The 14,403-nt window shown below is 49.4% G+C and overlaps 1 protein-coding gene across 1 annotated transcript; it reads left to right on the forward strand.

Moving 5' to 3' along the window:
• The first annotated feature begins 546 nt into the window (after window positions 1-546).
• On the forward strand, window positions 547-13,871 carry RIPPLY3 (ripply transcriptional repressor 3). The gene is made up of 4 exons (XM_010384504.2): window positions 547-670; window positions 1,935-2,001; window positions 7,904-7,971; window positions 12,989-13,871. Exons 1-4 carry the CDS (start codon window positions 567-569, stop codon window positions 13,209-13,211), a joined length of 462 nt encoding a protein of 153 aa, XP_010382806.2. The 5' UTR covers window positions 547-566; the 3' UTR covers window positions 13,212-13,871.
• Window positions 13,872-14,403: the final 532 nt, after the last annotated feature.

A 14,403-nucleotide genomic window follows, 5' to 3' on the forward strand; every position in this document is an offset into this window, starting at 1 on the left:
CCACATCCGGCAGGGGAAGCCCAGCGGGTGAGCGCGGGTCCCCCGAGTCCCCGAGGGAGTCCGCCCGACGGAAACGCCCCTCGCCCGCGGGCCTCGCTTTCCTCTCCCGCGTTCTTGGGTCACTTCCCGCTGTCTCCAGCCCGAGCCCGTGGCCCCAATCCCTGGTACCTCCCTCCTCTGGTCACCCCTTCCCTGGTGCACCCTCCCCGGCTTTCCTTTGTCCCGTCCCCACCCTTGCCCGGGCCTGCCGGACTCGCCTCTTTGACACCCGGCGCCACCTCCTTGAGCTTTTCTCGTCCCCTCCCCATCCCCGGCTCCCTGGTCCCCTCCCGGAACTTCTCTGGACCTCTCCGCTCCTCCGCCCCGGGCTTTCCCTCCGCACTCTGCGGCCTCCTCAGCACCCTTCCCGGAGCTCCTCGGGTCCTTCCCCCTCCCCGCGGTTGCCCGCGCCGCCCCGCCCCCGTTTTTAAACCTGGCGCGCGAGTAGGTGAGCGCACTAGCCCGAGTGGATCTAGGCACGCACGGAGTCCGGCGCCGCAGCAGGGGGCGCGGGCTCCGCCGGCACCATGGAGTCCGAGGCGGCGGCCGGAGCCCGGAAGGCGCGGGGGCGCGGCTGTCACTGTCCCGGGGACGCTCCCTGGAGGCCTCCGCCACCGCGCGGGCCGGAGAGGTGAGGGTGGCCCCGCGCCCTGGTGGACGCACGGAGAGGCGCGCGCGGTGGCGGTGCGGGGAGCGCAGCGAGCGGGAGGCTGGGGCGCCGCTGAACCCCCGATCCACAGCAGAGCTCCCGAGCTCGACCGCGACGCCAAGCAAGCTCCTGAGCCGGCAGCCGGGTTCCCGGGAGGGGCTCTCAGTTCTCCCGGTTCCAACGCACAGCTCTGAAGTGCGGAGGCCCAGGATGCAGCTGGCCAGGAAAGGGGTCGACGCTTCCGTGTAGAGGAGATCTCAATTCGCCGGCCGGGGACACTGAAGTCTCGGGCTCCTAAGCCAGCCTTGCAAAGGCAGTCTCTCACTTTGCCACTTTCTCGGTAGCCGTTTCTGTTGTCCCTGGGTTGGAGTCTCAGCGTTCGCTGTCCCTGGGCTCCAGCCCTTTTAAAGACAGTAACGTTGTAGGAAATCAGATTAGCCAGGGAGGTAGGGAAGGGACCGGGTAGGCCGGGTGGGCCAGGTACCCAGGCGGGAGAAAGATTCCCTTTTTTTTTTTTTTTTTTTTTTTTTTTGAGAAGGGTCTCACTGTGTCACCGAGGCTGGATTGCAGTGGCGTGATCTTGTTCACGGGAACCTCCGCCTCCCGGGTTCAAGGGATTCTCCTGCCTCAGGCTCCTGTGTAGCTGGGATTACAGGCGCCCATCACCACGCCCTGCTAATTTTTGTATTTTTAGCAGAGGCGGGGTTTCGCCATGTTGGCCAAACTCCTGACCTCGAGTGATCCGCTAACCTCGGCCTCCCAAAGTGCTGGAATTAGAGGCGTGAGCCACCGCGCCCAGCCCTCTTTTTTTGTTTGTTTTTCATCCTACAACTCTGTAAAATCATCTCTGTAGAATCAAGCTCCTTCAGTGACCGAGGTGGCGTGATTGAAATTAACCGGGGACAAAGTCGCCAGCTATAGTTGGGGAACCCGGAATTGAATAATTCAGCCAGGATTTGCAGGGAGAGAAATCTCTCAACTAATGGGTTCCCGGATAATTGTGTGAGATTCAGGACTTCCATTCTCAAAGCTTAACTGGAGGCAGAGAACTGGGGACGTAGCAGGAGAGAAAAAACACAAATGACAGTAATTTATCCACAGCCCTGAGAACTTGAGGGAAAGTTCCTGGGGGGGTCTGGTGCCTCTTTTTCAGGCAGGCACTGGAAATAAGATTAACTCTCATGGCATAGTGTGAAGGCAGCAGAAGTGCCCAGGGTTCACACTCTCCTGGCGCTTGCCGTTCCAGCCCCGCGCCCTGGCGACCTTGGATCCAGACACCTGGAGATGCTGAGCTGACCGGAACTGGAAGGCCGGTAAGGTTCAGTACGGGCGTTGTAGGTAAAACCTCCAGCCAGAAAGTGGCACCGTCTTTTAAAATAAAGGGACCATGTCCCTCCTGCGCAGGGCCCTCCCTTGGCCGTCTAACCCAGGAGCGCCTCGGGGTCTGGGAGTTGGAACCTGAATGTGTAAGGTGTTAATCAGACCTGAGTCGCATTATAGATTGGGCTCCTGGTAGCTTCTCCTTCCTAAAAAAGCAAACCCACTATAAAAGCATAGTCATAGGCCGGGCGCAGTGGCTCGGGCCTGTAATCTCAGCATTTTGGGAGGCCGAGGGATAACCTGAGGTCAGGAGTTCGTGGCGAAACCCTCTCTCTACTAAAAATACAAAAATTAGCCGGGCATGGTGGTGCACACCTGTCATCCCAGCTACTCTGGAGGCTGAGGCGGGAGAATCATTAGAATCCGGGAGGTGGAGGTTACAGGGAGCCGAGATCGCGCCACTGCACTCCAGTGTGGGCGACACAGCAAGGCTCATCTCAAAAAAAAAAAAAAAAAAAAAAAAAATCATAGTCGTTTCATGGGAATTATAAGGGATGTCCTCCGTGTTGGGGTTTCTTCTGCAAAGCAACAGGTCGGGAGGGGAGGGGAGAAGGCTGCCACTATCCCTTGCCTTAGAGAAAAGCTGAGTGCACCATTAGCGTTGGGCCGGTGCCACAGAGCAAATAGGACTGAGCCCCGTCTGAGGTGCCCAGAGTTGCTGTTAAAAGCCCCCCACCCAGCGTCTGGCTCTTTTTGAAGCACTTTCAGCCCCGTCAAGCACTCCTGGGGTATCTCATGTTGTCTGAGCAAATACACTCAAGCAGAGGGCTTTGTGGGCAAGATTAATTACCTCGACCATTCTTTTGTTACTCTGTATCGGTAACTCAGTTGCCTTATACTTACTGATGTAATGACTCGCTTTCATAGAATTTACCTTTCCTTTGTTATATTTTAAAATATAAATTGATGACTTTTATTTAAATTTTTTTGATGACTCTTAAAACACTGAAGAATTAGGCTGGGAAAGACGATGTATTTAATTTACATAACACGTGTTATGTGGCCTAACGTGCAGTTATTTGTAATGTGGTAAAAAAAAAAAAAAACTTGAGTGTGGGAAAACAGACCACCCTATTTTGATATTTGCACCACTTTATTAAATTAATCTGAATATTGGGAATTTTAATTTACTTCAAAGAAGGAAGCAGATAAATCAATTAACAAGAGATATGATTTTTAGTCCCCAATTTTTTATGCATATAAAATCTAAATAATGTAAAATAATTCCTTCTTTTGCATTCAAACTTAGTTCTTAAACATAAAATTTAAAGGTGCTTGTGTGAAAATACAGATGTTTACAATTATCCAGTTTTCTTTTAAATGAAATGGATGTGGAACCTATTAGTTGTTTGCAAGAATAAAAATACGATAGCACGCTTCCTAAGTAAGACGGATGGTTTTGGGTTTTGTTTTCTGTTAAGGACGTCTGTGAGACAAATTTACTTGCAGAGAAATGTTGAACTTTAGTAACTTTTTCACTGATCGGTAGGTAGTCTGTCACGCTGAAGTAGTTCTGTCCACGGATGTGGGGGCTGTAGAGCCCGCCACTGCCCCTCCCCCAACCCGGGGTACTCTCTTTGCAGGGCCCAGCTGGTTGCTCAGAGCGGCCAGCGCCAGTCTGTGCTCTGGTACTGTGCACCGCGCTGGGTTGCCTGCAGCCCAGCTACTAGAGCTGCCTAGCGCGGGGAAGGAACGCTTCTTGCTCAACAGCGCCCTCGTCCGACAAAGCAGGATAATTCCCCAGCTCCCAAGCCCTCTTCTGTATTTCTCAAAAATGCCATTGGCTGGAGTGGCGGTGAGGAGTGCTAACGCCTGGTGACCTGTACCAGGGCTCCTGGCAAGCAACGCAAAACTAGAATAAAACCTCAAGTAGGCCAGGCGCGTAGCTCACCCCTGTAATCTCGGCACTTTGGGAGGCCCAGGCGTTCGGATCATCTGAGGTCAGGAGTTTAACCTGACGAACATGGTGAAACCGCGTCTCCACTAAAAATACAAAAGTTAGCCAGGTGGTGGTGGCCTGCGCCTATAATCCCAGCTACTCGGGAGGCTGAGACAGGAGGATCGCTTGAACCTGGTAGGCAGAGGTTGCAGTGAGCTGAAATGGAGACACTGCAGTCCAGTGTGGGCGACAGAATGAGACCCTGTCTCAAAAACAAAAACGACAACAACAAAAAAACCCAAAAAAATCCTCAAGTAGAAGGAAGGCCTCAAGGCCCTGTGCTCTGAGCAGCAGGGTCACCCTCACCCACTTCATGCCCCTACACCCCCTAGGGCCCTATCTCCCTCCCCTACCTGCACCTTTTTTGATCTCTGTTGGCGTTTCCCTCCTGGCCACTTGTGGGCACTGCCAGGGAGGCAGTTTCCTGGAAAACATCAGGGACTGTTTGTTCTCCTGGGCCTGTCCTATCTGCCAGGCTCCCACACCTTAGCCTTAGGCCAGTCAGAGACTCAAACGGGGAGGAAAGGGCTGACCCCCACTGAAAGCCTCTCTGCACCTGTCGGTCCTCAGGCTCATAGGAAAACACACTGGCACATACCTTAAACACAGTGCTTGCCTTGTGCACATTTCTGTTCTCGCATTTCATTATAAGATGTGAATATTTAGACATTTCCCTCACTGAACAAAGGATCCTTTTGGAAAACAATCAGGATATTTGTGGTATACTTCTTTTTTTTTTTTTTTTTTTTTTTTGGCAGAGTCTCGCTCTGTCTCCCAGGCTGGAATGCAGTGGTGCAATCTCAGCTCACTGCAACCTCCGCCTCCCGGTTCAAGCGATTCTCCTGCCTCAGCCTCCAAGTAGCTGGGATTACAAGAGTGCGCCACCATGCCCAGCTAATTTTTGTATTTTTAGTAGGGACGGGGTTTCACCATGTTGGCCAGGCTGGTCTGGAACTCCTGACCTCAGATAGTGATCTGCCCGCCTCCGCCTCCCAAAGTGCTGGTAATTACAGGCATGAGCCGCTGCACCCTGCCTGGCATAAAACTTTTAAAGCTGCATATGTTTGTGGGGTAAAGTTTTTAAAGTGGATAAAGGTGTGCTGAATGTTTTAACAGGGTCCAGTTAGAACTGGACGATTTACAGAAGCTATTCTTTCTCTGACACCTGCCACTGCCGAGTTAGGCCCTGTCTGATTGCAGGGCGCCAAACAGCCGTTAGCAGGGCAGGATTGCTTGTGGCCATAAAGTAAGCCTGAAGAATTAGGAGTGTTTTATAATTACGAACAGAGCTTAACAAAGAAGCAGCTTCCTGTATCCCCCAAAGAGTGAACAACTTTATGGAAAAGATTTTGTTCCAAAGAGCCTCATCACTTTCTTAGCTCATCACGGTGAATTATGAAAATATGGCTGGGGCTGGGCACAGTGGCTCACACCTGTAATCCCAGCAATTTGGAAGGCCGAGGTGGGAGGATCACGGTCAGGAGATCGAAACATGGTGAAACCCCGTCTCTACTAAAAATACAAAAAATTAGCTGGGCGTGGTGGCGGGTGCCTGTAGTCCCAGCTACTAGGGAGGCTGAGGCAGGGGAATCGCTTGAATCTGGGAGGTGGAGGTTGCAGTGAGCCAAGATCACACCACTGCACTCCAGCCTGGGTGAGCAGAGTGAGACTCCATCTCAAAAAAAAAAAAAGAAAGAAAATATGGCTGGTAAAATGTAATGTCTGCAGAGGCTCCTTACAGGCTAATTTGCTCGTGAATGTCATGTGCACATTGCCCCTGCCCCCCGCCCCAGCGTCCCTGCAGGATGGAATGGCGTGGAGATTCACAGTGTCAAAGTCCTTCCTTGTCAGGCCATAGTAAGTTTTGTCCTGTTCCTCATCTGGTTCCAATTGAACTCTGGAATCTGAAGATTTGGGTTTTCTGATGCACCGCTCCAGGCCATTTCAGCTCTTTATAAATTTATTTATTTATTTTTGAGACGGAGTCTCGCTCTGTTGCCAGGCTGGAGTGCAGTGGTGTGATCTCAGCTCACTGCAACCTCTGCTTCCCAGGTTCAAGTGATTCTCCTGCCTCAGCCTCCTGAGTAGCTTGGGACTATAGGTACATGCCACCATGCCCAGCTAATTTTTTTGGTATTTTTAGTAGAGATGGGGCTTCACCATGTTGGCCAAGATGGTCTCGATCTCTCTTTTTTTTTATATTTTTTGAGACGGAGTTTCGCTCTTGTTGCCCAGGCTGGAGTGCAATGGCACAATCTTGGCTCACTACAACTTCCGCCTCCTGGGTTCAAGTGATTCTCCTGCCTTAGCCTCCTGAGTAGCTGGGATTACAGTCATGTGCCACCACACCTGGCTAATTTTATTTATTTTATTTTATTTTATTTTATTTTTTTTTTGAGACAGAGTCTCGCTTTGCCGCCCAGGCTGGAGTGCAGTGGCCGGATCTCAGCTCACTGCAAGCTCCGCCTCCCGGGTTCACGCCATTCTCCTGCCTCAGCCTCCGGAGTAGCTGGGACTACAGGCGCCCGCCACGTCGCCTGGCTAGTTTTTGTATTTTTTAGTAGAGACGGGGTTTCACCGTGTTAGCCAGGATGGTCTCGATCTCCTGACCTCGTGATCCGCCCGTCTCAGCCTCCCAAAGTGCTGGGATTACAGGCTTGAGCCACCGCGCCCGGCCTAATTTTATATCTTTTAGTAGAGATGGGGCTTCACCGTGTTGGCCAGGCTAGTCTTGAACTCTTGACCTCAAGTGATCTGCCCACCTGGGCTTCCCAAAGTGCTGCGATTACAGGAGTGAGCCACAGCACCCAGCCTGAGTTCCCATCCTGCCCTCATCCAGAAGCTCTTCACCATCAATTGCCAAGACTGGTTCCTCCAAGCCCTTTCTACCTCAGCCTCATCTGTGCATAGCTCCCTGCGACCACTGCTCTCCTTGAAATACGGATCTGATAGTTGGACTCCCTGACTCAAAAATCCACCTTCAGTTCCTGTATCCAGAGTCAAACCTAAACTCAACAGTGGGTATTCAAGGCAAATGTCACTGTATGAGCCCTTTACCCATCGCAGTGTCTCACTTGTACCACGCCAAGCTCCTCACCGCTCCCCACCTGCGCCCTCTGTTTTCCTGCCACTCTGAATTTCTTTCTTTTTTTTTTTTTTTTTTGGAGATGGAGTCTCGCTCTGTCGTCCAGGCTGGAGTACAGTGGCAGGGTCTTGGTTCACTGTAACCTCCGCCTCCCAGGTTCAAGTGATTCTTGTGCCTCAGCCTCCCGAGTAGCTGGGATTACAGGCATGCAGCACCACATCCACGCCCAGCTAAATTTTGTATTTTTAGTAGAGACAGGGTTTCACCATGTTGGTCAGGCTGGTCTCGAACTCCCAACCTCAGGTAATCCACCTGCCTCAGCTTCCCAAAGTGCTGGTATTACAGGCATGAGCTACCGTGCCCAGTACTGCCACTCTGAATTTGATGCTCTCCTCTGCCAAAGTAGTCTTAGAATTGCAAATCCACATGCCACAGATGTCTCTGCGAGGCCCTCCATGAGCCCGCTCCTGATCTTCCTTCATGCTTAGAATCATGGGCATCTCACCATGTGATGCTTTGTAGCACGGTTATTTGCACACATGTGAGTTTCTGTCCATTAGATGGTAAAATGCTGGACCGAGGCACTGTGTCTGACTCCTTTCATAGGAATTCTTCACAGTGCCTGGGACATTTTGGGCCACAGTAACAGGAACACAGGCTTATCAAATACTGATAAGGTGTCTAAATGCTCTAAAATTGATATTGATATGTACAATTGCAGGTGACTTACATTCTGTGGTTTAAAACCTCAGGATGTCACCTTCCAATGCTCCTGCACTGTCTCTGTGTTTGTATGTGTCTGTCGTTACAGCTTGAACCTAGGGCTGACCAACACACTTTTGGATCAAAGGAAGCCTTTGGGTTTCAGCATCCTGTAAGGTAATACATGACTTCACAATAAGTAATCTGTAATTTCCTTTTAATATAGGCGTTAATACACTTTAGTGTCTTCAACCACATAGATTTTCAACAAAGTGGAAAATAATTCAATATATTCTTTGGTATTGTTTAGTTTCCTTATACCAAGGATATTTTGTTGGATTTCTGGAATCCATCCATGTATTCATCCATTCAGTGTTTTCTGCAAAGTGCAGTTGGCCTCTCTCTTTTCTCTATACCTTTTATTTCTACTTCTCATTACATATTATGCCTTGTATTATATTTATATAATTGCATATGAATTGTATATGCATTTATAAAAACTTAGATATTGAGGTATATTTCTATTGTCCTACCAGGATATAAGCTAGTGTACTGTCTAGTGCAAAGTCGACCTTCAAAATCTGTATGTTCAGGGTGGGCATGGTGGCTCGTGCCTGTAATCCCAGCACATTGGAAGGCTGAGGTGGGTGGATCACCTGAGGTCAGGAGTTCGAGACCAGACTGACCAACATGGTGAAACCCCATCTCTACTAAAAATACAAAAATTAGGTGGGCATGGTGGCGGGTGCCTGTAATTCCAGCTACTTGGGAGGCTGAGGCAGGAGAATCATTTGAACCTGGGAGGTGGAGGTTGCAGTGAGCTGAGATTGCACCATTGTACTCCAGCCTGGGTGACAAGAGCAAAACTCTGTCTCCAAAAAAAAAAAACAATCTATGTGTTGAGTAAATGGTTGGCTCCGGCACAGGGGGTGCCAAGCACCTTTGAGAGAGCCTTTTCCTCCTGCCTCTGAAGTGTGTGTCGTGGTCCTGGTGGTGACCAGAATTCTCACTGCTGTATCCATCTACACTCCGCCCGTTTTAGACAAGTGGCTCATGTTTAGGATTTCTGCCTGTCTCTCTGTCTCTGTCTCTCTCTTATTCTTTGTCTGTCCTTCTCGATCTCCTTTACTAAAATTAACCTTGCCTGGGCCGCCTCCACTCCTCCAGGTGCCTTTGCCTTGGTTACTCTATAAGACTGGAAAGCTGAATACAACCCGAAGACACTCATGTGTAGGCATGAAGCTTAGACCTCTCAGACTGGTTAGAAGGAAGCTTTCCTTGTATGCCTTACACCAATAGTTTTCTTTTCTCTTCTGACATCTCACTCTGTCATCCAGGTTGGAGTGCAGTGGTACAATCTCAGCTCACTGCAACCCCTGCCTCCTGGGCTTAAACGATCCTCCCACTTCACCCTCCTAAGTGGCTGGGACCACAGGTATGTGCCACCATGCTCTGCTAATTTTGTAATTTTTTGTAGAGACAAGGTCTCACTATATTGCCCAGACTGGTCTTGAACTCCTAGGCTCAAGCTATCCTCTTCCCTAGGCTTCCCAAAGTGTTGGGATTACAAGCATGAGCCACAGATATTGGCCACACCAATGGTTTTCAATCCTCATAGAATTACTAGTGGAGCTTTTAAAAATACAGATGCCTGGGTGGTTCTCCCAGGCGCTTTGATTCACTTGTTCTAGGGAAAGACGCAGGCATCGAGTTTGTTTGTTTGTTTGTTTTGAGATGGAGTCTCACTCCGTTGCTCAGGCTGGAGTGCAGTGGTGTGATCTCGGCTCAACTGCAACTCCACCTCCCAGATTCAAGTGATTCTCCTGCCTCAGCCTCCCAAGTAGCTAGAATTACAGGTGTGTGCCGCCCTGCCCGGCTAATTTTTTTTTTGTATATTTAGTAGAGATGGGGTCTCACCATGTTGGCCAGGCTGGTCTCAAACTCCTGACCTCAGGTGATCCACCCACCTTGGCCTCCTAAAGTGCTGAGATTACAGGCGTGAGCCACTGCGCCTGGCTTGTATTTTTACAGACTCCCCAGGGGGTCTTAATGTGTAGCCAGGACTGAGAGTCACCACCCTGCTTCATGCCCTGCAGGCATCCATTCGCAGCACCTACCCACAGCTGGCCTCACAGACACACTGCTGCTGCTCCCGTTTTGTTTTGTTGTTGTTGTTTTTTGTGTTTGACACAGAGTCTCGCTCTGTCACCCAGGCTGGAGTGTAATGGTACGATCTTGGTCACTGCAACCTCTGTCTTCCAGGTTCAAGTGATTTTTCTGCCTCAGCCTCTGGAGTAGCTGGGACTACAGGTGCTACCATGCCCGGCTAATTTTTGTATTTTTAATAGAGATGGTGTTTCACCATTTTGGCCAGGCTGGTCTTGAACTCTTGATGTGAGGTAATCCACCCGCCTTGGACTTCCAAAGTGCTGCGATTACAGACGTGAGCCACTGTGCCCGGCCACCCTGTTTTTGATTGGTTGACAATGCTGTGACTGACAAAGCATGAGCTACAGCCATGCATTGCACACTGGATATACAATTTCACTTTATATTTTTACTACAGAAAATTTCAGACATACACAAAAGTGGAGCGAATAGTACAGTGAACCCCATGTACCCATCACCGGCCTCAATAGTTATCAATGGTCTGAGCTGATCATATTCATCACCCGCGACTATGTTGTTGTTGCTAGCATATTTTATTTTATTTATTTTATTTTGAGATGGGGTCTTGCTCTGTTGCCCAGGCTGGAGTGCAGTGGTGTCATCGCAGCTCACTGCAGCCTCCACCTCCCCAGGCTCCCATCTCAGCCTCTGGAGTGGCTGGGACTACAAGTGCACAACACCACACCCAGTTAATTTTTTTTTTTTTTTTTTTTTTTTTTTTGTATTTTTCGGATACAGGGTTTTGCCATGTTGCCCAGGCTGGTCTCAAACTCCTGGGCTCAACTGATCCTCCTGCTTTGGCCTTCCAAACTGCTGAGATTACAGATATGAGCCAATGAGCTACTGTGTCCCACCCCAGCATATTTCAAAGTAAATCTCAAGACATGCTAGGAATTCACCTGTGAATACTTCAGTATAAATACCTAATTGTAAACATGGCTAAAAATGGAACTATGCTCATATTTCTGTCTTAGATGAATATATACATTCTGTCTGTTGCAGAATTTCTCAACCTTAGCACTGTTGGCACTTTGGGCTTGATAATTCTTCATGGTGGGAGCTAGCCTGGGCCTCATAGGGTGTTTACCAGTCAGTATTCCTGACCTCTACTCACTAAATGTTAGTAGCTTCCCCTCAGTTCTGACAATCAAAAATGTCTCCAGACATTGCCAGATGTCCCCTGGAGGTCGAGAACCACCGGTCTATTGGATATCTTATGAAGTAAAAAACTATCATCCATTATTTACAGAAGGGTGTTTTCTCTCTCCCTTTTCTCTTCTATATGAAAAAAAAGGATATTGAAATCAGCTTTGCAAATAAGCAGTGATCAATTGACAAACTTACTTCCTCAGAGGACTACAGAGAAAAATGCAAATAAATTAATGAATGAAAAGCAGGTCGAGGCATGGTGGTTCACACCTGTAATCTCATACTTTGGGAGGCTGAGGCAGGAGGATCACTTGAGCTCAGGAGTGACAGACCAGCCTGGGTAATATGGCTAAACCCTGTCTCTATGAAAAATATAGGCCGGGCGCGGTGGCTCACGCCTGTAATCACAGCACTTTGGGAGGCCGAGACGGGTGGATCACGAGGTCAGGAGATCGAGACCATCCTGGCTAACATGGTGAAACCCCGTCTCTACTAAAAAAATACAAAAATTAGCCGGGCGCGGTGGCGGGCGCCTGTAGTCCCAGCTACTCGGGAGGCTAAGGCAGGAGAACGGTGTGAACCCGGGAGTCAGAGCTTGCGGTGAGTGGAGATCGCGCCACTGCACTCCAGCCTGGGCAACAGAGTGAGACTCCGTCTCAAAAAAAAAAGAGAAAAATATAAAGAATTAGCTGGACGTGGTGGCATGCACCAGTAGTCTCAGCTACTAAGGAGGCTTAGGTGGGAGATGCTTGAGTTCAGGAGTTCAAGGCTGCAGTGAGCTATGATTGCCCCACTGCACTCCAGCCTGGGTGGCAGAGTGAGACCCTTTCTCAAAAACAAAGAAGGAAATAAGTAAAGGATAAAAGATTATGGCAGGGAGTGGTGACCCACGCCTGTAATCGCAGCACTTTGGGAGGCCGAGTTGGGCGAATCATTTGAGATCAGGAGTTCAAGACCAGCCTGACCAACATGGTGAAACCCCGTCTCTACTAAATACAAAAACTAGCCAGGCGTGGTGGCGGGTGCCTGTAATTTCAGCTACTTGGGAGGCTGAGACAGGAGAATCACTGAACTCAGGAGGCGGAAGTTGCAGTGAGCCGAGATTGCGCCACTACACTCCAGCCTGGGTGGGAGAGCAAGACTCCCTCTCAAAAAAAAAAAAAAAAGGTTATGGGGAGGGGATATCTTAATACTTGCCATGTATGAGCAAATCCAAAATTCTATAAAAACATGAAATTTAGGGGTTCCAAATTTTACATACTTAAGCACTTTCTTTTTTCTTTCTCTCTTTTATTTCCTTTTTTCCTCAGCACATCTTTTTTATTCTGGCAGAGCAAGGGACTTGTGCCTCCAATTTCTCTATGGCAACATCTGGAAAACTTAGCTGCTTCTCTAGACCAGGGTTTCAGAGATGTCAGAGTAAATTTCCTCCAGAACCCAAGGGGTTACAGCATTTCCCATGCTGCAGGGGACAGAGGGTGGGGTGGGAGAGTGGGGCTTCACCTAAGTGGGACATCAATTATCCAGGAAGAGTCAAGTCCCCTGTTTGATCAGAGTGAGCCTCCTAATCTTAGAATTCAATGTTTTCAGTTGCCTTTTACCTTCCTTGAAGCACACCCTTTTCCTTGCGACTGTCTAAATTGACTGGCTGGGTCAGATTATAACTCACTTGTGAACTGGGATAGGTTTATCACCAGGTCCCTCCAATAGGTGCCTACAGTTCTCTGTTCTGCTGGCTTAAATTCTGTGTGTTGTGAAGGCAAAGACCAGAGAGGAAAACTGGGGAGTTATCTGCTTCTGGGAAAAAGCATCCTCTAGAAGGGGTTGAGGACGAGGTTCAGGTTGATTAATGGTGTATTTGTTTCTTAAATATTAGAGTCTGTTTACCCATGTCAAAGCGTCAAGAATACCTGCAGAGCTCCGGGGAGCAAGTGCTGGCCAGTTTCCCAGTGCAAGCCACGATTGACTTCTACGACGATGAGTCCACTGAGTCTGCTTCGGAAGCTGAAGAGCCAGAGGAAGGACCCCCGCCCCTCCATCTTCCGCCCCAGGAGGCGGGAGGTCTGCAGGAAAAAGGCAGAGACCAGGGCATCAACTGAGGGTAGCGATCCTCAGGAGGGGGTGACCCCTGTGGGGAGGGTCCGCTCCCTCACGGCGACTCCTCAAGGGGCGGCGAGTGCTCCTCATCCAAATGAGTCTGTCTCTGTCTCCTGGGCCCTGCTCCAGGACCTGCCCCAACATTCTGTTGGGGACACCCGAGCCAGGACACCACGCATCCCTGCTGAGTGTACAGAGGCTGGAGACTTCTCGGGCAGCCCCTGGCCCGCACACTACTCAGGGCAGAGAGTCAGCTTTTACTTTTCTTTCTCCTGGCGATTCGTTTTTGGTGCACTCATGCATACCTTTGAGAGAGGATTCCAGGACAAAGAGAAGGTCTGTGTCAACACAGTTGTTATCTGGTAGAGCCCATTTTCACAGCTCCTTCGAGCATTGTCACTCGCTGATCAGGTAACGGATTCTTCCTAGTCACCCACTCCACCTCCTACTTAAGCTGAGACTCATTACTTAGCTCTTTCTGCTTTTGTAAAAACAATTTAGATATTAAACCCCATTTTAATCTATCATCCAAGGGCAGATGCAGTTGCTTAGTAGCATTTTGAAAAACAAACAAACAAAAAGGTTTGGTTTGGTTTGGTTTTGTGACAGAGTTTCGCTCTTGTTGCCCAGGCTGGAGTACAGTGGCAGGATGGTCTCGATCTCCTGACCTCGTGATCCGCCCGTCTCGGCCTCCCAAAGTGCTGGGATTACAGGCTTGAGCCACCGCGCCCGGCCAAAAAATATTTTTTTAACCCACCAAATAATTCCCATAAGAGTAACAGAAAGGACCAGGCACAGTGGCTCACGCCTGTAATCCTAGCACTTTGGGAGGCCAAAGCGGGCAGATCACCTGAGGTTGGGAGTTCGAGACCAGCCTGACCAACGTGGAGAAACTCCGTCTCTACTAAAAATACAAAATTAGCTGGGCGTGGTGGCACATGCCTGTAATCCCAGCTACTTGGGAGGCTGAGGCAGGAGAATGGCTTGAACCCGGGAGGTGGAGGTTGCGGTGAGCTGAGATTGCGCCATTGCACTCCAGCCTGGGCAACAAGAATGAAACTCTGTCTCAAAAAAACAAAAAGAATAACAAAAAGATAGGGATTTTTAGGAGACAATTAGATAAAAATGTATGTGATGACTGTATAAGGGCTGTGTGTATGAATTTATAGGGAGTAGAACCTTCACTCTTAGTTG

Source organism: Rhinopithecus roxellana, chromosome 13, assembly GCF_007565055.1.
Source record: "Rhinopithecus roxellana isolate Shanxi Qingling chromosome 13, ASM756505v1, whole genome shotgun sequence".
NCBI classification, from domain to species: domain Eukaryota; kingdom Metazoa; phylum Chordata; class Mammalia; order Primates; family Cercopithecidae; genus Rhinopithecus; species Rhinopithecus roxellana.